At 44.8% G+C, this 23,145-nt stretch overlaps 1 protein-coding gene across 1 annotated transcript; it reads left to right on the top strand.

Annotated features, from left to right (window-relative positions):
* The first annotated feature begins 87 nt into the window (after positions 1-87).
* Positions 88-14,208, top strand: LOC136303521 (tudor domain-containing protein 1-like). Its single transcript, XM_066207173.1, has 21 exons — positions 88-314; positions 1,603-1,721; positions 2,850-2,914; positions 3,110-3,254; positions 3,643-3,748; positions 4,068-4,107; positions 5,618-5,666; positions 6,393-6,470; positions 6,795-6,971; positions 7,459-7,566; positions 8,061-8,231; positions 8,485-8,733; positions 9,318-9,440; positions 10,292-10,402; positions 10,583-10,753; positions 11,671-11,914; positions 12,431-12,549; positions 12,773-12,883; positions 13,137-13,304; positions 13,675-13,896; positions 14,069-14,208. The coding sequence occupies exons 1-21, from the start codon at positions 88-90 to the stop codon at positions 14,179-14,181; spliced, it is 2,916 nt and encodes a 971-aa protein (XP_066063270.1). The 3' UTR covers positions 14,182-14,208.
* Positions 14,209-23,145: the final 8,937 nt, after the last annotated feature.

The following is a 23,145-nucleotide window of genomic DNA, read 5'->3' as shown; positions in this document are numbered from 1 at the left end:
AGGGCTCAAGGCCAGGCCGAACGGAGCTTGAAGTAACCTGGATTAGTAGAAGACCCCTCCGACCTTCCTCCCTCCTCCCGGGCCGCGATGGCGGCGCAGCGAGCGGCCGGCCAGCACACGCCCCGCTCCGCCCCTGAGGGTCGGGGTCCCGCCTGGGCGGGGCGGGATGGGCGGCCCGGACCCGCCGGCCCCGGCTGGAGACGGGCCTGGCCTCCGGGGGCGGCTGCTTCCTCTCTTCCCGCCCGTGCGCCTCGAGTGAGCGGCCGGCCCTGCTGCCCGCGTGGGGCGGCGCGGACGGCGGGGAGGAGACCGGGGTGAGCGCTGCTCTGCCGGGATACAGGGGCAGGGGCCGGCCCGGGGTGAGCGCTGCTCTGCGGGGATACAGGGGCAGGGGCCGGCCCGGGGTGAGCGCTGCTCTGCGGGGATACAGGGGCAGGGGCCGGCCCGGGGTGAGCGCTGCTCTGCGGGGATACAGGGGCAGGGGCCGGCCCGGGGTGAGCGCTGCTCTGCGGGGATACAGGGGCAGGGGCCGGCCCGGGGTGAGCGCTGCTCTGCGGGGATACAGGGGCAGGGGCCGGCCCGGGGTGAGCGCTGCTCTGCGGGGATACAGGGGCAGGGGCCGGCCCGGGGTGAGCGCTGCTCTGCGGGGATACAGGGGCAGGGGCCGGCCCGGGGTGAGCGCTGCTCTGCGGGGATACAGGGGCAGGGGCCGGCCCGGGGTGAGCGCTGCTCTGCGGGGATACAGGGGCAGGGGCCGGCCCGGGGTGAGCGCTGCTCTGCGGGGATACAGGGGCAGGGGCCGGCCCGGGGTGAGCGCTGCTCTGCGGGGAGAGAGGGGCGTGCGGTGGTCTCTTCGCTTTCCCCCGGGAAAGGAGCCGGGGCCGGCCCGGGGTGTGCGCTTTGCTGAAGGGAGAGAGGGCCGGAGGTGGCGCGGTGGCTGCGAGCTTGGCTGGAGGCCGTGGGATGGGGCTGTCTAATTTTATTCTGAGTTATTCAAAATGACTTAATTTTAATAGCACCTGTTTAATTAGTTGCCGTTGTTGAAAGCGCGTTACTGGTGGAGTTGGTTCGCAGCGTCGCTTCGAAGACTACTCTGCTTTATTAGCAGCTTCGTTTTGGTTTGTTTTCTCCTATACTTTTCACTTAAAACAATTATATTGCGTCTTAGCATTTGGAAGGCAGGTGCTGAAGACACCTTTCAGCAGAGCCCAGGGCACTGCTTCCCCTCGGGCAGTGCCTCCCCTCAGGCTCCCGGGCATGAGGAGCCCAGGAGTGCAGCCTGTGCTTTTCGTTACTAAAAACTTCTTTAACAGAAGCACAGCGAGGTGTCTCCTCCAGTGACACAGCGAGCTTCGCCTGCAGGTGTTGATGGTCACTCCCGTTTGTCAGTGTGATCCTCTCCTAAAGGAATTTTCATCAATCTGCAGTATTCATTGTTGAGTTCTTTAATGCAGAAAGTGTTTTGCTGTGCAAATAGAAGAAATAGATGGTAGAGAATTAGCCTTCCAAAGTGAATGCTTAAATATATCTTCAGAATATGACCCAAAAATGCTTTCATTTGTGTGCCTACCTGAATTAATCTTTAAATCCATGCTTTTGCAGTTACCTGGCTGACAGCCACCTTTGGTTATACTCTAATGGTAACCTTTACATGATGGCAGAACCACTTAATCTTCAACATAATGAAGTTGCAGATGCAGATTTAAGCAGCAGGGTCACAGGTACAAACTTACTGTTGAAAACTTTTAGTTTTGAGGCTGAGTTTCTGAAATATCTAACAAAATCCAATATTTTGTAAGCAAACAGTAGAGGGTGTTTTTGGCAAATGTAGAAACAGTACAGAAAGTTTTAACAGCAGCACAAGTGCAATAACGAGAGACTTTGTCCTAAGCTTGACAGAGGTATCTTGATTTTATTCTTCTGTGATTGTGTATATGCTTTATTATTGATGCACATCATTAGTATGAGTATAGCTTATAAATACAGCTACTAATTATCCAAACTTCTGCCTGCTGAAATGTCTCAGAAACTAAAAAAACCCACCAGGATAATTGAAGTGTTAGGGAATTTGGACTGATATGTGGGAGTTGGAGTTCCTTCAGCAATGTTTCTTGCTTCTTAAGTGCCTCAGTACTGTCTGATCCATGGTCTCTTACTCCAAGCTGGGGAGAGGGGAAGGCTTCACTTTGGGAGATCTGAACTAGCTTTATGTAAAAACACCTTAGGTCTGGAGAGCTCATGGAGTTTGATTTCATGTCAGACAAGAGTTGTAGTTCAGGCAGAGTTTACAGGATTAACTTGCTTCCAGGTGGGGAAAAAAAAGGCCATGTAAGCTTTGTGCTGTCTCAGTGGAGACCTTCGACAGGCCTGCCAGGCTGGGACAAGATGTGAATGGCATGTGTAGCCTAGAACAGAAACAAATTCTTTGTAGCTGGATGAGTTGCCCATTTATAAAGAGAGTTCCTACTATACTGATATGCAGGCTTAGCTGAATGTCTCCTAAAAATTGTTTGGTAAAGAAAAAGTCAGAGGGTTTATAAGGCACTCACTGGAAAGTCAGAATCTCTGCTTTCAGAGTGTTTTGTTTCTCAGTCTTGAGTGATAAGCACAAAAGGTGAAACTGTTGTTTTAGTAATACCACTGATTGCATTACTGAACAAATGTGGTATCAGAATGAAAACAAGTGACTTCCAGAGTATGTCATGGTCCAGGCATCTCCATTCACTCAAATGGGCTGGCAGAATAGTAGGAGTAGCCAAGAGCCTTGTTTCTTCCTGCAAATATTCCTTAACATAGGCATGTGTTAGCGTTGTTAATCAGATCCCTTTTGCAAATACTTCTGCTTCTAGGAAGTTCTATGGAAGACAGAACTGGTAGAGAGAACTGCATAGCTGCATCTGATAAAGAAAATACTGTGAGTTATTTCACTTTATAGTTGCCCCAAGTGTTCTGAGCATTTCTAGATAGAAGGAATTACCAGCATGTATTTCTCCTTCTAGAACTTAGAAGTTTTGTCTCCTTTTGTTGTCATATTTTTGTGTATTAGAATATTTCTACCCCAACGGGCAGCTTCTTTCCAGTAAGAATGACTTGTGTTTTTCTTCCACAGGTGTCACATTCTAATTGGATAAATGGGAAGCCAAAGAAATGGCAATATTCCAAGGGTGCCTTTTCTGTTCGCTGTGATAAGAGTTTCTTGAGTTTATTAGTACCACCCCGTAAAGGGGGCACTTGCCGTCGTCGTGGTCTGTTTGGTAAGTGCTGTCCTGTAGTCTGTGACATACTGTACATTTATCAGTGAAACTAGATCAGGTTTGCTCAGGAATGTCTTTAAATGGCTGTATATTTTTAACTCTCAGACACAAGTACAGACTGTTCAGAACATAGTTGGAGTAACAGAACTGACAAGCAGAAGACAGCATTTCCTTATCAAAAGTGGTGGGGTTTTTTCCTTGAAAAAAGAAGTAGAAGGAATTTGGGACATTTGGGGCAACAATGTCTGATAGCTGTATGTGAATACAAATGCCTATTTTTATTTGCTTAGAATTGCAGGGAAGTTGTTTTTGTAAAGCAGTTATTTAAACAGTTGTTCCTTCCAACACGTGTTTTGCTCAGACTTCTCATCTTTTTTGTTTGTTCTAGGGAAGTTCAGATGTTCACAGTATCTGCAAACATACTATTGCTCTGCAGATTGTCAGAAAAAAGACTGGCCAACACACAGAGTAGTTTGTGATCCCATTAAACAGAAGTAAGTTTGTTGGAAATTCTGCCAAATAATCTGCACAGAAAGACCACGTCCTTCCCACTACAACATAAATGACCATGGGAAGGCACTGTTACAGTAAAATGTCCTGCTTATTCTTAGGCTAGAACTGCATTATCTTATGCCTGTCATTATTACATATTACCTTATTTGTAATTCTGCATTATAGTGAATGAGGAATAAGGGGTGGCAAAAATCACATACTATCAACACAGCCTTTTATCTGTTTGCAAGTAGATTGTATTATTAATGCTACTTGTCAGTCTTTGGTTCTTCAAGTTGACATGTTTTTCTTTGATTACAGTTTAAGTAATAGCAAATCCAAGACAGAAGTTTGTCTTAAGGTATGGAATACGATTTTGACTATGTCTTGAATGGATCTGCTGTGAGTGAGTGACAGTGTGCTTCATTTAACCTGTATGGGAAATGAACAAGTTCCTCCTTTTAGAAAGATCAGTGCTTCAAACGAAAATTTACTGGGGGACGCAGTCAGAAAATTGTTACTTCTAGAGCTCTTAGAAGCACTTAGAATACAGATGTATTGTGTCCAATTCAGAAAACTTCTGGTGTCTTGTTTCTGTGACAAAATCATGAGCTGACCTAGAGCCTTGGACATTTATTAGAGAAATACATTTAATGTATTTTACAGTAACAGATGCAGGTAAGCTGTTGTTCTTTGCTGTGGAAGGAACTAGATGACACAGTTCTCCTTTGTAATGTGTTGAAATCTCTTGATCTTACTTTGAGCCAAACATTTCTTCCAGTTTTCCTATGAACTCTTCTGCAGGATTTGATTTTTCTTTGTGTTTTCTTGGGATCACATCTATGAAGGTGAATAAGTTTGCAAACCTCCAACTAGCCTGTAGAACTCCTTTGTCATGTACTTCTTTGAAGTAGCTTATTCATCTGTTTAACTTTTTGAAGGAATTTAGAAAGGAAGCTACATGTCATGGGACTTCTGTTAGCTCATCCTGTTAGTTCCTGTTGTGTGTGTGCTTGTGACTGGGTTCTAATGAAACTGATCAACTGATGGTGAGGGCCCTTTTACCAAATGGTTGCACAATATGAATAAAAAATTTGCAGTCACTTTATTTTCAAAGAATGAAAGGGGCTTTTTTATCTTGTTCACCTTTTGAAGCTCTCAAAAGTTCTGTAGAAGAGAGCTCAGATTGCATGTTGAATGATATTAAGGTGCGTTACATTAAATTAGACTTTTTAAAAATGGATGCCAGCAGATAAAGCAGCAGCTCTAATCTACTCTGGGGTGTTAAGGTTACAGGAAAGCAGGTGGAATTCTTTTCTTCTCATTTATGAGAGTGTTATAACTAGGAATTTTAGCTGAGTTGTCCTGTAAAACAGGTGTGAGGAGGTGAATGTGTGAGTCTCCAGGAGAATGTGTGAGTCTTGTTCTTCATTGATGTTCAGTGTATCTTTGCAGAGTTTCTTGAACTTCCTTACTCTAAGGAGCTACAGCTGAACAGCTTCATATTAAACATAACTTGTACTTGTTTTAAATAGGGTAGTTCAGCTTCTGGGGATTCTTTATTTTTACCTTAATTTGCCAGTTCTTTGGAAGAGAGTGCGGAAGGTAGTTGAATTGATTGCACTTCAAGCCCCACTTGAAGCAGCTTTAATATGCAAGGCAATATTTCTGAAGGCCTTAATTATTTAGTCACTTAGGGGGAAATAATCTACTATCCCCTCTTGTTCCAATTATAATTATTTCCAGTCCATTAAGTGTTTCTTTTCCCATTATGTTCCAAAAGGAGAAGGATGTGATGTAGGCATTGCCAGCTTTTTTTTCCACAGCTCATGAGAAAGCGCTATTCACTAACTGGTGTTGATATATTACAGGAGGAAGTGAGGTTGAGTTTTGCTGTAGATGATGTTCTTCCAGATTCTCGTAAGTGCTTGATTGTGTGGGTAAAAATCCTACCACAATAAACAGCCCTCCCCAACACCTGTAAAAGATGAGTGCTTTTTCTTTTGCCCTCCTCCCTCTTGTCCCTTTCCCAACCACTCCCTTGACTTTTTTTTTTCAATTCTACTTTATTTCACCTTTCCATAAAATGTCAGTGCCTGAAATACCTTGCTAAGCTTACATGAAACGTGAGAAACTCCACTACAAAAATGCAAACATCAGAAAACTAAAAAAATCAAAGCAACATAATGGTATTGAAAGTTAGGACTACGGCTTCATGCATCAGGTATGGAGTATGTAATAGCTGAGAAACCCGAATTTACAAAGACATCTCAACTAAATCATTCCGTACTCAGTATTGTAAATAATGAGGTAAGTTACGAATCCTTGTGTCTGAAAAGCTATGATCAGTTTTTCAGCCCACAGTCTTTAGGGGCTGCAGGTAAATGTTGATTGTTACTGCTTTGCTCATTTTATGAAGTCAGACAGTCTTGGAGCTGTGAATGTGCTCAGAGAACTCAAGTAGTTGAGCTGCTCTGAAATTACCTTTGTTTTGCATTTTAAACACTAAGTGCTGAACAAATAAGTAGAACATGCTCACCTTGTGATAGGGATATAGATCTGGCTCAGGGGGTGGTTCTGAAGTGAAACTAGCTGATGGCTATTTTGTATGATAAATCATTTATTCTTGTATCTGTATTTTAGAAGACTGCCTAAATAAAGTTCCCTTAGAAATGAAGCCTCCTTTAACTTCAGGATGTGATGCCAAAGGAGACTCTCCAAACGGTAAGCAAGCAAATCAAACTGAACTTGGGGAATTTTAAGTCCTTCTGGGCTGCATAATATTCTAGCTGCTCACTAGCATCACTTCAGACTTAAAAATGTTGGCTAATGGAGCTTCCTTCAGGTCACTACTGGCATTAGCTCATATATATTTATATAGTACATAACATTTGTGTAGTGGTTATTATGTGAGCATTAATTTCATAATAGGACAGGAGCTATCAAAATCCAAAGTATCAATAGAAAGAATAAACTATTCCAGTATGTTTATATTTTCAAAGTCAGCTAGCTTTTGATTGGCAACCTTTTTTTCTTTTTTATGTGCAGTATCAGAAAACCATTCAAAGGAAAGTGCAAAAAAATTCCCCGAGGATGAAGACTCCTCTCACTGTGCTGATTCAGTTGCCAAGTTTGTCTCTTTAAGTATCAGAGATGAATTTTCTGGTGTGGTTTCTCACATTAAAACTCCTGACGCCTTTTTTTGTCAGCGGATGCAAAATGCCCGTAAGTGATGGGCTAGAAATGGGATGTAGAATTCCTAGTATGGCATTTTTCTCTTTGGTACGCAGTGGCTGGAGGAAGGTGATTTTTTCATCTGTGTCCATGTGCAGCCTTTTAATTCTGGGTAATCAGTAGCAAATTGTGTCCTTTGGGAAGAAGTGGCCTACCTCATCATCTGCCTGTTGTTGGAAGAGCTGTCTTCCTTGGTTTCTTCTTGGCATGCCTCCACTAGCTTGCTTTCAATTTGCACTGGCATCAACTTTGTCACTTTGCTGAAAAAATCCATCACTGGTTTTCCCTGTCTGTTCCCTGACACACATGAGGGCTCTCTCTTGGATGTTAATGATTGAGGAGCCCTAGTCTGATCAATGCTAAACATTTGAAATAATCTCCATTAGATTACAAGATGTTCTTCCAGGCTTTGAGCTTAATTATTTTATAATGATTGCAAGACAGGCTGTGTTCCAAACCCTATGTGTTTTAACATCAGGTCAACTTGCTGAGCTTGAAGCATCTCTTAATGAATACTGTGACAAATTTCCCAGTAGTCCATCTTTCCGTCCTGCTGCTGGCAATGTGTGCTGTGCCCAGTTCACAGGTAAAAATGGAGTGCAAATACTAAGTTATGTCACTTAAATTTATTACCAAAAAGATGCATTTTGTAATTATGTTCAGAAATGTTTCATATAGAGTTTTTTGGTTTTGGTTTTTGGCTGTGGATAATGCTTGGTAGTGATTTAAAAACGATATCTGTAAAGTACCAAATTTAAAATGTCCCTTTATTGAGCAAACTCTTAATACTGGATTCAGATTATTTAGAATAGAATGGAAAATTTGTGGTTTTTATGTTGCTAAGTACTATTTCCCCAGGGTTGGAAATAAGTATATCTTTGACATTTCAGTCCCCAAAAGAAGCACAGAACAAATGGGATTATATGTAATGATGCTGCTCTGATAGACTGCTTCTCAAAATGCTACTTAGCCAACACCTGGTAGTCCTGAGCTGTTCTGGGATGGATGTATTTTTATATTGGCCTGTCAAAAAAAGTAAAATTGTGTTCTCAGACATTACATCCGTATCTTCCTTTCTAGAAGACAACCTTTGGTATCGTGCTGCTGTTACAGCTTATGCTTCTGAAGACACAGTTTTAGTGGACTATATGGATTATGGTAATTCTGACTCTCTTCCACTGACCAGACTTCATCCTATAATTCCAATCTTAATGGACTTGCCAGCTCAAGCCATAAGATGTAGCCTGGCAGGTATGAAAGTTTCAAACTAGACAGGGGAACAACAAGTGGTATTACATAACCATCACACCTGTAGTTATCTCACATTGAAACATGGGGAAGGATGGAGGTAATGGTAGGCATTATTTCCAGAATTCTTAACTTTTATGGCATATCTACGAGATGCGGCAAATATTTCAGAATGTACTTGCAGTTGTTGTACCTGTCCACACATTGATGAGAGTTGGACTGACCTCAAACCTTTCCATACTATGCGACTTTCTAGATGTAAAGCCACCCTTGGGATCATGGACCTCAGAAGGTATTTCTTACATGAAAAGGCTGGTGAAAGACAAAGTGTTGACAGTAAAAGTAGTGGATAAAGAGAGTTCTGGATCTGTGGTGGAGCTTACAGATGCATCAGGTACCCCAGCAGTAAATATATCAAGCCTTCTCATCAAGGAAAGCTGGGCAGCTGAGAAACTGAGCATGGCCCTACCAGCAGCCAGAGGGAGTGATGATGAGCAAGCCCATGGTGAATATGAACACATCTTGCTGCACTGGCATTATTTAACCTCCTGCTAGAGTGGGCACAGAGAATGCAAGCTCTTGTCTAGTAAACTTTTCTGTCTGGCTCATCAAGTCCAGCCTTCACAAGTCCATAAGCTTCTTTCAGGTGCCTGAGTATAATATACAGTGTAAATTTCTGTGACCAGTCTTTCTAGTCATCTTTTTTGCTCTTCCTCCTTAGATTGTTTCCAGTAGCCTTGGTGACAGTAGTTTCCCTCTTCTATGCTCCCTACCCAGTTTGCAGGAACCAAGGTTCCCCAGTGTCCCTCTTTCCCAGGCTGCTGCCAGCTAGTCTTTACCTTTCTGTGTGGTTACTCTTCCCTCTTATCTATGGCTTGCTCTTTTTGATAATGAAGAAATGCATCAAACAGCTGGCATGCTTTTCTTACTTGGCTTTAGTCTGCAAAGAGGCTCTCACTGGTAATTAGTCTGTTGGACAGTTTATAACAAGAAATTCGAGGATGGGAATAAGCATTTGGGATTATTTTTTTTTCCTGTAAAAGTTACTTTAATTTCTTTTAATTCTGTGCTTTTCTCTGTCCTCTCTAGAGGACACAACGAACAAAGGAATGTGCAAGTGGATTAAATTAACTCTTAACCAAACACTCAGTGTCATAGTATGTACAATGTACAATCCTGGAGAATTCTACTGTCAGATTTCAAACAGCCATGGTAAGTTTATTCAGCTTAATTCTGTCTGATTTGTCATTTATTATAGTTCTAATGAACTACTATGTCAAGTCAGCTTACAGCACGAAGGCTTTCCTCTGGAGTTTTTGTCTAAGAATACAAGTGGAGTGACAAAGAAATTGGATCATGGTATTGAAATCTGAAAATGTTGAAGATAAGCAGTAGAGGAGAATGAAAGAGTTACCATAACCTAGCCAAAGGATATCTTAAATTGTATTTCACTGAAAGAGTGGCCAGGCATTGGAATAAGTTTTCCAGGAAGGTGGTAGAGTTCTTGCCTCTGGAAGTGTGCAAGAGGCATCTGGATATGGTACTTAGGGGTGATAATGGTGGTGCTGGCTTAATGGTTGGACTAAATGATCTTGAAGGTCTTTTCCACCCTTCATGATTTCTTGATTCTGTTAATAAAAGCAAGTAAGAGAAATGTTCCCTGTGCCAAGACAGTGTTTACTGGAGCTCTCTTCTAGTACGCTCTTGTAATTTATAAAAACTTAGAGATCTAATAATGAAAGTGCAGCCATTGAGATGTGACTTCCTATTGGATTAGTTAAAAAGGAATCTTGTTTCTCTATCAGAAGCCTATATAAAGACTTCTGATTGCCACTGGCCTTTTAAGTGCTAGAAAAGGAATGTGACAAAATTCAGTGGCTGAAGAGGGAGCTAAAGTCATTCAAACAAAAAATATGGGGTAGCTCTTAAAAAGTCAGGGATGTTTGTTCATTGGCTTACATAGTCAAGGAATGCATTTGAAAGTTAACAAGGAAACTGTAGAGTGAACAGCATTGATAAAATTTAAGTCAGCTCATTTCACTGATCTCATCTTGTTTTTTCAGAGTTACTTGCTCTAAACTCACTTAACAAATCGTTGTCTGAATACTGTCAGAAAACACCTCCAGATGTTTTTGAGCCTGAGATTGGAGACCTTTGCTGTGCTTTCTACTCTGGCAAGTAACAGACTTAAAATGCTTTTGTTTTTATAGGGTGAGCATGAAAAATTAGCTGATAGTTTACATTGGCAGAGGACAGCAAAGAATTTTTTTTATTTACTAACAAGTGAAGGCTGGTAAACTTAGCAAATTTGTGAAGTAATTATTAATCTTTTCTTTAATCTTTTCTAAAATTAGAGGATGGTAACTGGTACCGTGGGGTGGTGCAAGATGTCACTTCAGATGGGAGTGTTCGAGTGAGCTTTGTGGACTATGGCAATACTGAGGAGGTACTACTGGATAATATCCGCCTGATCTCATCCTCGTTCCTGAAACTTCCATTTCAAGCCATTAAATGCTGGCTCTCAGGTGAATCCTGTGAACTTTCTCTTACAAGGGCTCTTGCTTTTAGAGACTTGCTGCTTTGGGGGAAGGAGGTGGTGACAGGGAATACTCTGCAGAGCTCTGTAATTCTGTAGTTTTGGATTTGTTTGTTTGCTTTCACTTCTCTGAACTCCTGCCAGTTCTCTGGAGTGATCTCCATGGATTTCACTTACTGCTTCACTGGTCAAAGGGTGCTTGTTTAGCACTGCGTCATCCTGTAGTGCTTTCTGGTTTTTGGTTGTTGCCCTGCTAGGAGTAAATGTGCTTTTGTTCAACTTTACTTCTCAAAATTTTTGAAGGCAAGGGAGCTAATCTGTTTTAATGAAGCAAGTTGGCCTTTCAGTTCTCTTTCATTTGGCACTGTACTTGTATTTGTACTTGTATTTGGCTGTTTCTCAATGCTCTGCAAATTCCTTTTCCACACCATTCAAAATTCTGCAGAATTTTTCTTTCTTTCTGATGTAGTCTGCTTGGTTTAAAAATGAAAAATGTGGAAATAGGAATAAGCTCAAAACCTCATTTTGTTCAAGTGTCTTTTGCAGTTCCCCCACCCACCCACTCTTAAAACACATAGGTTTTGTCTGCTTCTTTGATAAAAAGGTCTGATTATACTGATTCAAAAACAGTTTTACTGGTGTTGTTTGTGCTAAGGATTTACTTGGTTAAATCATAAAATATAGAGGATGAAACTTTGGAGTCCTGAGGAAATGTTGGCATTTAGAAAAAAGGAGGAGGAGGGAGAGCAGTTAACAGGATGAAGGACAATGTGTTGCCCTAGGGTAGTAAAAGTGGCCTTGATATTTCAGGGTATGCTCTAAAGAAATTTTTTAAAGGAAATTATAATGCTGAGGAAAATTAATATTAATGAAGGGAGATATTTTAACAGTTATTTTACTTCCTAGGTATAAAGCCTGGAAATAGCAAATGGAATCCAGAAGCTACAAAAAGATTTCATATGTACACTTCAGGCTTAGAGCTTCAAGCCACAGTAACTTCTATTTCTGAGGATGGGGCAGGTGTAGTGCTTACTGACAATTCCACAGATTGTCCAAAAACGATCAATGAGATACTAACTTCAGAAAATCTGGTTGTAAAAGAAGTTCTACATGATAAAAATAAGTTCCCAGACAAGTCTGTTGACCAAAAAGCTAATTAAAGGAATGTTAACTTTTACATTTAAAAAGAATTTTCAGTATTCCAGCCTTTAACTGTTATTTTCTTTTTTAACTACAATTAATATCAATGCATAGTTTTGGTTATATTGTCAGTTTTTACAGTTGAACACCAGCTGCCCTGCAGGTGGCATTACAGACAAAAAGAGAAAGGTAAAAATAGCTGTGTTTGTCTCAAATGAAGGTTGTTTGACTCTGTGGGAATCAGAGAATTAGAAGTTTTCTATGACTGAACCTTTTCTCATGTTTGCTTTTCAGGATCTTATTTTTTCTGAGGTGTTTTTTACTTGAGCTATTTTTATATGCCAACAGTTTATGAGCAGCAAAGTTAGGATAATTTATCTTGGTTTAGATTTGTCTTCCTGAAGGGAAGATAATGTATTTGTGTCTGAAATTGAAAAACTTATTCTAAATATCAAATAACACTTCCTTAAAATGTATGTATGCTTGGTGGACAGTGATAACACTGCATTTTCTTGCTATTTCTATTAGCAACCTCAGTTGGGCACTGGAAGTCAATTGAATTGGCTGTAGATGAAACCATGTCTGTCTGGGTAACAGAAGTTGTAAGCCCAAATTTGTTCTATGCTGTACCAGCTCCAAATAAAGGTAAGAAAAAGTGTTCATTGCTCCTAGTAGCAGTAAGAAGTCACTGTTACAAGCTAGTTAATAAAATGAATGTGTGTGGTGAACTGAACCGTGTGGAAATGTATCTTGGGCAGGAAGAAAATATAAAAAATTTATATTTTATATCAAAGGTGGGAGCAGGGGGGCTTAAGTATGCTCTTCATTGTACTGAGATGTGGTTAGTGAATGTGGGTTTTTTCTCTAGGTCAAAAGAAGCTCCTTAAGGAGCTGATTTCACTGGAAGACTATTGTAGATCTTGTAACAAAGAGCCCTTCCTACCAAAACTGGGTGAAGCCTGTTGTGCTCAGTTTTCAGGTGAGACAATCGTTTGTCCTTCCATTTCCTTGGCCAGTGTAAAACACAGCTTTCATTTTTGCTTTAGACAAAGGAAAAACAACTTGAAAGTGCTTATGGATCTCTTAACTGTGCTTCTTGTCAATTGGCCTTTTATATATCCACCACAGTATTTAAAAATTTCTGGAAAACTCTATGGTTTCTTATTCTCAGGATAAACTGTGTTTATAAGATGATTCTTCAGACATGACCATTCTTGTCCCAATCTTTTCAGGCAATGGCAATTGGTACAGGGCTGTTGTTCAGGAAGTTTCCCAAGCTGCAGTGAAAGTACTGTATGGAGACTATGGCAGCACAGAAATTTTACCCCTTTCAAAGGTGCTGCCAATCACAGATTCCTATTTGAAGCTGCCTTTTCAGACAGTTACATGTTCACTTGCAGGTAAAAAAGCCTCCCCAAAATAAGCAAAAAAAACCCCACCCCAAAAACCCCTGACTGGTTTTCTTGAACATTATAAATTTCATATAATTATAACATAATAATAATAACATTATAAATTATACCACCAGAACAGGTGGTGGTGTTCATTCCTTAATACTGGTAAACAAAATGATGATCTTCTGAAATTGTATATTGGTAAACATGGTAAAAGCTGGTTTAGAAAACATGATTTTAGTTCATCATGTCTAGAATTTAAGCTATTTGTATTAGGAAAATTTAGCATCATATTTTCCAAAACATGTACGTACGATTCAAGTTAGAGCTTAAAGGAATTATTTATACAACAAACTTGATTTTCCTTTTTTTGCAGGAATAGAGAAAGCTGAGTGGTCTCCATTAGTGCTTGACAAGTTGAAAAAACTATTATTGAAGCAATATGTCACAATTACAGTGAAAGGGATTAATGGAAATGTTAACTTAGTCACAGTGGAGAAACAGTTTGACAATGGTTCTGTGAATGTAGCTGACAAACTGCTAAAGGAGGGTTTGGTCAGGTCCTGCAGTGCTGAAAACTCGCACCCTGCACAGCAAGGTACATACTTTAGCTTGATTACTTCAGTTTACTTATTCTGAAGGGCTTGTAAGCACAGGGGGTGGCTAAATGACTTTCTCTTCTAAAAATCCTGGACAATGCTACATGTTACCTCTTAAATTAGGGAAGGAATGTACCTGTGTATTTTGCTCATTCACTTTGGTTTTTGTAGGTAACGGAGGCGAGACCAGCTGCTGCTGCACGGAATTAAAAGTGCAAGTAAGATTCACTCCAAGCAATACTTTCTTTTTAATGTTTCCAGAGTTCAAAAGAAACCCTGTGTAGGAAGAAAATGGGAGTAGGAGGAGTAATAGCTACTGAAACATGGAAGTTTCATGAAATGTATCCTGACACTTTTTCTCAGGGTTTTTTTATATACAGAAGTAATTAGAGCACTCTGAAGCTGCTCGATTCCTGATAGCCACAAAAGGGATCCCAGAGCTGCAGCAGCCCAAGCTCCTCTCCCCTTTGCTGCGTGACTTCCTGAGCTGCTGCCTGCAGAGAGACGAGGCGTGGCGCTGGTCTGCCAAGGAGCTGCTGCAGGTAAAATGCCAAGGGGCTGCAGGGGAAACAGTGTCCCAGGGACGGGCTCCTCCTGCACTGAAGTGCAAGGCATCAGGGGAGCCTCCTCCTCCTCACCTCCACTCTTGGTGCTGTTCAAATGAGAACAGTCAGGAATCCTAGACTGGGCTGGGCTGGCAGGGACCTGTAAGGGTCATCTGGTCCAAGTGCCCTGCAATGAGCAGGGACCTCTTTCAAGAGATCAGGATGCTCAGACCTGAAATATTTCCAGGCCTGGGGCATTTAGCAGCTCTTGCAGTAAGCTGTGCCACTGTTGTCCCACTGTTGCTCCTTAGACCTACTCTGACTCAATCCCCTTTTCATTGAAAAAAAGATTACCCTGCCTTTGGGGCTCTTAGCTTGGAAAGTAATGGTTCATTCTTGGCTTTTTTGTTTTCCTTTGTGCAGCATCCATTTGTAACATCGGCCAAGCCTACATCCAGCCTGGTGCCACTCATCCTTACCTTTAAGAAGTGGAAGGAGTTGACAGGAATGGACCAGTCACTTAAAAACTTTTTCTTCCATCACCAGCATCGTAGTGGATTGTAGAGTAGGATTGTAGCTAGGATTGTAGAGTAGGATTTTAGCCTAGGACTGTAGGGTAGTATTTTGGCCTAGGATTGTAAATAAAGTTTCTGAAACCTCAAGTCATTTTGAAGATTCTCCTCCTTCTGAGCCTGTGAGAACGCTCAACATTTCCTTCTGAACTGTCCGTTTTTGCTTAGAGGTGGAAAGTGACATTGATGCCTTCTTTGGTACGGTTTGAAGGGGGAGTAGGCTCTTCTTTCGTCATGCTCTCCAGACCGCAGTGCCTTTGGAATATGGCCCACTGGCTGGGTTTTACCCAGCTGTGGCACTTGTGTCTGAGGCAGGAAGGGCAGTGGCATTTGCAGGCAGAACCAAAGGACGAGTGGGGCAGCCCAAATACCCTGTGCAGATGCAGGCCTTGAGCTCTGACTCGAGAGCATTTGGGTTCCTGCCACTTGCATTTGTATCCCTAAGTGCAATCTCTTTGTCTGGGGGAGAGTTTTGCCCAAGTGAGACAGCAGAAAGATCAGGGAGGCTGCTGGGAAAGGCGCAGAGCTGGTGCAGAGCTGTCAGCGGCTGCAGGGTGAGCCCAGGCCCCGCCTTGCCCAGGCTGGAGCCCCAGCAGAGCCCTGGCAGAGCCCGGAGCAGCCTGAGCCGGGGCAGAGGCAGCTGCAAGGAGGCCCTTGGAGCTGCAAGAGGCAGCAGCCCGGCCCTGGGTGCCTCTTGGGGGCCCCGGGCGAATCCTGCGCTCTCACAGCCCAGCTGGCAGCTGGCTGCTCCCAAGGGGAAGCGTGGCCGTGCTGGGCACAGCACAGACCGGTGGCATCGGCCGTCCGGAGCGTGCACAGGAGCAGAGAAAGGCAAACCACAGCCGAGGGCTGCAGGCCTGGCTGAGGATTGCCACCCTTGTGCCGGCTGCCCTGTAACTCCTGGCCAAGGTGAGCAGTGTGTGCAGCGCTCTGGGCACAGGGGAGGGAGCCGGGCCGTGCCAAGCCGAGCCGTGCCGCGCTGAGCCGAGCTGTGCCGAGCTGAGTCGAGCTGAGTCGTGCCGAGCCGAGCTGCGGCCATTGCCCTCCGGCCGTTGTGGCCACAGTCGGCGATGGACGCCATGGCGGAGCTGCCACTGCCCGCCGGGCTCAGCGCCGGCACCTTCCCCGCCAAGCTGTGGCGCCTGGCGAACAGCCCCCGCGTCCGCTCCGTGCGCTGGGACAGCCAGGCCCGGGGGCTGCTCATCGAGCGCTCCCTCTTGGAGCGGGAGCCGCTCGGCCCGGGCGGCTCCCAGGGGCCGGCCCCGCACACCTTCCGGGCCACGCGGTTGCGCAACTTCCTGCGCCAGCTCAACCGCTACGGCTGCCGCTAGGTGCCGGGCCGGCCTGGCGATGCCGGCGCCTGGCGCCACTACGCGAACCCCTGGTTTCGCCGCGACCGCCCCGACCTCCTGCTCCGCATCAGGCGCCGGAGCGCGGCCAACAGGCAGCGGCCGGCGGCGGGGCGGGAGGGGCGCAGGCGCCCGCCCTGCGGCTCCCAGCAGCTCCCCAGGGCGCGGCCGCTGCTGCCGCCCGGGCGCCCGCCCCGCGGCTTCCTTCTACTGCACAGGGAGCGGGTGCTGCCGGACGGCCGGGAACTGCGCTGTCCCCGGCTCGGCCCCTTCCAGCAGCCGCCCAGGGAGCTCCACAGGCATCAGGAGATGATCGTCCCTGAGTGACTCCCCTGTTTTCCCTTGAGCCCAGGGACATTCCTGTTGAATGATCAATAAACCCCTTCAGCAAACCCAGAGTTGTGTCCCTCTGTGTGTGTGTGCGTGTGTGTGTGTGTGTGTGGACGTGTCTAGATGTCTACTGTCCTAGTATTTGGCTTGCCAGGGCATTGCAGAGACCCTCTGTGGGGACAAGGGCCCTTGGGGAGCTGTGGGCAGGTCCCAGCCTGGGGCAGTTAGAGCCTTGTTGGGGATGAGATCCCTGGGAGTCTTTGTGCGGGGCAGCTGTGCAGAGAGGGAGCCAGGTACTCTGAGATGGCAGAGTGGCTGCAGGTGTGACAGGGCGAGAGGCAAGGCAGGGTATGCTCCCATCTGGAATCTGCTCTGGGGCTGGAGACAGAAGCAGTTTGGTGTCTGCAGGGTTGAGAAATGGGGCGCTGTGGATGTGGCAAGTGCTACAGCTGAGTAATTCTCAAAGCTTCAGCTGTGTCTGCAGGTGTTCACCATTCCCCATTGCCTGGAGATCCCAGTTATGCGGCTGATCCTATTAGCCATGACCCCATTGTTCTCCCACATTCCACTTTGGGGCTGGGTTCAGCTCTAGAGTGTCCTGCAGGGAAAGCTCCCGGAGGGGAGGAGCACTGGGAGATGCGGGGATCTGGGGGACTGTTGGAGGATGGATAGTGTTGGAGTAGGGATCCACTTGCCTTCAGGTCCCTGCCAAATCCCTTGGCCCCCAGAGGTACTTGGGCCCTACAGGGGCAGGCGGCCCGTGCAGGAAGTCGACGAGATGCCAGGGCCGCAGGAGGGATGGACTCTGTGCCAGGGCTGGGCTCATAGCCAGGGCTGAGGGCTGTGCTAAACTGGGTTTTGGCCTGAGGCATGTACGGGAGGGGGCAGGGAGAAGTTCTGGAGGGGATTATGGTGCTCCCGCTCTGGTGCCACCTCAGCCAGAGCTGCCCAGTGTGATAGGAAGATGAAGGTGGCTCTGCTCAGCATGGCCCTGCTCCTCCCCATCCTGCTGTGCCTCCCAGTACAGGCCAAGATGAGGCCCAATATCACAATGTCCCTGTATCCTACCCTATGTAGCCTACCATCCCATCCTTTTGGCCTCCTCAGACATCTCCTCTCCAGGTTCTCCTCTTGGCTGGATTCCCTCCCACTGATCATTCCCAATTCTTTTTCCCCCCTTCTCCCCCTCAGTCCTTTGCCTATCTCCCTGTCCACGGCAGCACCGTCTCCTGATGCCATTCCTGGACTCCTCACCTACTCCCAAACCATCTCCCAGCCTCTCTGGTTTTGTCCTCATCTATCCTGTTTCTTCTGTCTCCATCAAGCCCCTCCCTTGCAATCCCATGTCCCTACAATGGAATTCCTTTCTTCTCCCCTGTATCCAACAAGGCCCCTTCCACACCCTCAGCCCAGTCCCTTGGGCTCTTCAGGTCACCCCACTTCAGTCTTTCATCTCCTTGGAGGCTCTCAACCCCCATCCCATTGTCTGCACCTCCACCCTGATCCATGCACCCGTGTCCCCCCACAGCCCTACAAGGCCCAATCCAGCCCAGACCTTTGCAATCCTTTCCAGGCACTCCTGAAAAGGGCTGAAAATGATCACTGGATGAGGAGCGGGGTGCTGGGATTGGAGGGCATCCCCTCTAGGAATGGAGGGGCAGTTTGGTCCTATTGTCCCTTGCTGACACTAGGGTCATCCCAGGGACCTGCAAGGTCTCCTGGTCCCTCTGGAGATTGACTTAGACAATGTTGAAATAGTGAAAACACTGCTTGTGGGTATCATGAATTCTGCCGGCCTCAGACCCTACCCCCACAGGGCCACCACACTGCAGGTCATCCCAGTCTGTCCTACACGGCCCAGTGCACCCCTGCTGATCGCCTAGACACCAGCCCTGCCCCATGGAATTTTCCCAGGGAACCCCCTTTCCCAGGGCTCCTGTTGCCTTCTCGCCCCTGTCACCCCAGGACCCCACTGGATGACTCAGGACGCAGCCCCTGCCCCATCTGTGCCTCTCGGTCAGGACCCCACAACTTCTGGGCAGGAACACAGCAGCTCCTGCACCCCCCCATTGCTCCCTGCAGGCTTCTTCCCAGGTACCCCCTTGCTTTCCCCTGCCTCCCAGTCCATCCCAGTGGCCCCAATGTGTCTCTAACGCTGCCTTTGTCCCTTCCCCCCCGCAGCTGAAAAGCTGTCAGGGTCCGCAAATATATGCGGGGAACCTGATGATTCGTTTTAGGGATCTCAAGGCGCAAAAGACACAGCGGGGGACAACTCAGTTTGCTCAATCCAAAATGCATTTTTATTTAGTGCCCAGAAGTGCAATAGAGGGGATTTGAAGGGAAATAAAGGATAGTGAGGAAAGAGAAAGTGGGGGTGGGTTATAGCTACCAACGGAGAGATGAAATCCTCGTGGTCCAGCCAACAGACCCGTCTTCTTCTGTGGGGAGATCTCAAAGTCTGTGATTAACTCAGGGGTCCTTATAGTCCTCTTTGAAGCGACAGGCAGTTGGCCAAACAGGTGGGGGAAATCATTACAGTGTGTTCATTTTGAGAACTCAGAACAAGTCGGTCGTCAGCAGGTACAGTGTCAACCAGTACAAGTCAGCAGGCGCGGTCACTTCACCGTGACTTGCCCATTGTTTCTGCTCAGGTTCTGATGTTTCAATACGCATGCTGGGTTTTTTCCATCGAACACACCGGCAGGCAGCACTCGGCCAACATCTCACCTCAGCCAGGCCAGAACTCCTATGTTGAGATTTTAAAGTCCCTTTTAGGGGTTTCAGTCTCTGTCCTTGATGATGGTTGTGAGGCAGATGAGGGATCTTCGGACCGTCTCTTACACCACCCCGTGACTCACGATTGTCGTCAAGAGAGCTCCTTCAGCAGGATTTCGTAGTCTTGCGAAGTCTTCAGGACTCGTCCACGTTGGTAGCATATCCCAGAAAACAGAGACAGTAGAGAGAGTGACAGAGAAAGAGAGAGAAAGAGAGGAAAAGGAAAAATAGGGAAAGGAAATAAAAGAGAAACAGAATCAATCAATATTGATTAGAACAATTTCTGAAAATAATAATTAGCAAAAGTACAATCAATAATAATTTAAAACAATTTTTAAAAACCATTTTTTTCAAATAATCAAAACAAATCACAAAAATCCAACATCAATTCATCCAAACATCAAATCATAAAAATCAAAACTAATCATAAAAACTATTTTTCACCTAAATATAATCTATTTATAGTTTATAATGATGGATTGTGTACATTCATTATAGACATCAATTGCGTTAACCATTTCATCAATCTCCAATTCATAATGAATAAGATTGCTAAGAAAACAAAACCAATCAAAACTAAAATCAAAAGAACAACAATGGGATGACACACTTTGTTCAGGATACCTGTGGCAGTAGGTGACCACCCAAAAAGGGTATCCCACCACCTGTGTTCAGCATCTTTTCTTACCCTTTCCATGACATAATGTATTTTTCTCACATTGTGATGAATAGTTACCAGGGTTTTCTGTCTGTTTTTCTTGACCTTTTCCAAAACTTCAATTAAGTCCTGATGAAGCAACAATTGCTTCACCAAAATAAGATTCATCCCAACAGGGGGAGACAATAATTTGTGCATCACTGTATAATCAGATTGTAAAAGGTAATAAGAGGTAACTGGGGCTATGTAAGGACAATCACATCCTATAATTTTGATAAAGTTACAAACACAGTAATTTGAGTGATTTTTAGTATCCACCACTACATTTTCTAAACTACAACACCACAAGCAGTTCTAGAGCATGCACACCCATTGCCCATATATATTAGCACTGTTACAAAAGTCTGGTTAGGGTGAATTTCAAAGTGGCAGATATTTTGTTCTGTGTCCAGACAAATATCTTGAGCGATAATTGCATTAACAGTATCAGGTGCACTGAGGCATTACGTATGGTTATTATAATTGAGGCGGCAACTGACAGCATAACACAAAAACTGTGACTGTGTTTGTACTGGGGTTGTAAGTAAAATTCACTAAAATCCACCAGGATTGGAAATCTCTTTCAAAATCATTGGCATTGTCCCAAACTATTTTCCGAATTTCAGCAGGAAAAGTGCCTTCCTCTCCTTCTCTTATAATTGAGGCGGCAACTGACTGCATCCATAGCTGTGCCTGGATACAGCTGAGAGCCAAAGAGACATTGCTTTGTGTGGCACCAAGTGTATCGATTATCCATTTGTGATCATTCACATTTGTCTTTTCCCAGCTTGGTAATATGTTTGATAGCAACCACTGATGTGTCCCCAAAGCCAAGAAGGATGACTGCAATGGTTGTTATAATTTGGCCAAATCCCTAGTTGTAGCAGCCAATTTGTTCATTAATACTTCTGAGAATTCCCAATTTCAAATATTTATCATGTTTTATATGGCCTTCATGTCCCTCGAAGTTCTCCTGTGAAAAGTAAGCACAACAGAATCTGCCACCAGAAGGCAGAAAGTTAGAATGATGGGCTTGCTCTTCGGGTCACAAAAAGGGGCACAAGGCCTTGTCCACGCATGGACACGAGGGTAGGGAGGGACCGACTACCGTCTCGGAAGGGCGACACTGCTCTTCAGGCCACAAATTGTGCACCCGAAGCCTTGTCCACGGGCTACAGTTGGACAAAGTCAGGAGAGCGGAGAGGGCTGCCTGCTAACTTAGAATACCCTCAGCTGTGACCTTGCCCGCGACTGTGTAATAGGGCACGAGCGGTAGGGAGGGACTGACTACTGTCTCGGAAGGGCAAACTGCTCTTCAGATTGAAAAGTGTACACCTCTACCCTTGTCCACGGGGTACAGTTGGAAACAATCAGTAGATTTTGAGGGACAGCTACTGTCTCTGATCTCCCTCAAGGCACAGTAACATCGTGGTGGGAAATGGTGCAATCACTTGTATTACGGTGCATATCAACTGCCATTCAGACTAACGATTTAGATCTTATAGTTAGGCCAGCTGATAGTCCTATCAAAGCCCAGACTGTAAGCAAGGAAGAATTCCATCTGGCTAGTTTGGAATTCTTGAATTCTGAACATGTATATGTAGATGGGTTTCATCATGAAAAAGTCTGGGAGGGACTGGCTGAGTTCCCAGAACCTTATGAAACTCGATTTATCAGAGCGGATAAGGGAGATGGGACTGAGTGTGCCAAAAAAGGGTGTGAAGAGCGTGATACACCTGCAGCTCTTCCTGGGGAGAACACAGCAGATAGGCTTATGGGAACACCTATGGTTTCTATCTCAGATACCATTCCGCCTTGTCCGTGTTGTTCAACCCAGTTTACGAGAATGCTAGGCCTTATTGAACATCTAAAAAGGGCTCATGGACATAAGAACATCATGTTCCAATGCTCAAAATGTGGGAAACAAAACACCAAGTACCACAGTATTGCATGTCACATGCCACGGTGTGTTGGTAAAAGAGCAGTGGTTCAAAAGGGTGATTGGAGGTGTGAGGTATGCCACGAACAATTTAACACCAAAAGTGGCCTTAGTCAACATAAAAGGTACGCTCACCCAAAGGTGAGGAATGAGGAAAGGATTGCCTCGGTAAAGGGAGCTACCTCTGCGAAGGGAGGCGGTAAAAGGGTGTGGACTGAAGAGGAAGAATCCCTCCTAAGACAATTAGCGGTGACCTATGCCAATGAAAAAAATATTAATCAGAAAATAGCCGAGCATATTCCATCTAAGACGGGAAAACAAATTAGCAATAAGAGGCGCAATTTGAATAACCCCTCCAAAAAACTTAAAGTTAATAATGAGGTTGAGAAAGAGGGGATTGATGGCGCTCCTAAAAGACCTATGCTTGGATTATTTGGAGAAGGAAAATTGAAACAACATTATTTAAACGTAATCAAATAAGAATTGGCTGATGGCAGGTTCCCTAATTACCAGGAGGCGGTTCAGAAAATATTAGATGGGTTAGATCCGCAGAAAGTGGTTAATGAGGTTTATGAAAATTTTATTGAAAGAGGTTTAGGACAGCTCAGTCAGAAAAGCAACACTAAGCAAAGGAAAAAGAGTAAGAAAACATCTAGAGGGAAGGATAAGAAAAAATCCAAGAATAAAACCAAATGGATTTATAAGAAGACATTGAGAAAAGCTAAGTATTTAAGATACCAGAAACTGTTCCAGGATCATAGAGGAAGGCTAGCGCGCCTCATTATGGACGATACGGAGGCTTTGAAATGTCCTATTCCATCTGAGGTTGTCCACCAAACCTTTAAAGAAAGATGGGAAACATCCGTAGGGTTTAAAGGCCTCGAGGATTTTCCACCATACCATCAGGCTTTTAACTATGCTTTTGAGACTCTAATCACTAGGAAAGAAATTGATAAGAACTTGAAAGAAATGTGTAGAGTCTCTGCTCCCGGGCCAGATGGGATTACGGTGGGAATGCTTAATAAGGCAGATCCTGAGTTT

This window comes from Chamaea fasciata, unplaced genomic scaffold (assembly GCF_029207755.1).
Source record: "Chamaea fasciata isolate MVZ Bird 193981 ecotype frontalis unplaced genomic scaffold, bChaFas1.0.hap1 SCAF_36, whole genome shotgun sequence".
Taxonomy (NCBI): Eukaryota; Metazoa; Chordata; class Aves; order Passeriformes; family Sylviidae; genus Chamaea; species Chamaea fasciata.
Note: the sequence above shows the minus strand (reverse complement) of the source record. Positions and strands in the feature narration are given on the sequence as shown.

What these genes read in the sequence shown, in the direction of transcription:
- LOC136303521 (XM_066207173.1), top strand. Translation starts at nt 88, where the DNA reads ATGGCGGCGCAGCGAGCGGCCGGCCAGCACACGCCCCGCTCCGCCCCT. An exon ending in CATTAAATGCTGGCTCTCAG is followed by an intron (nt 10,754 to 11,670) that starts GTGAATCCTGTG and finishes TTTACTTCCTAG; the next exon opens with GTATAAAGCCTGGAAATAGC. An exon ending in TGTACCAGCTCCAAATAAAG is followed by an intron (nt 12,550 to 12,772) that starts GTAAGAAAAAGT and finishes TTTTTTCTCTAG; the next exon opens with GTCAAAAGAAGCTCCTTAAG.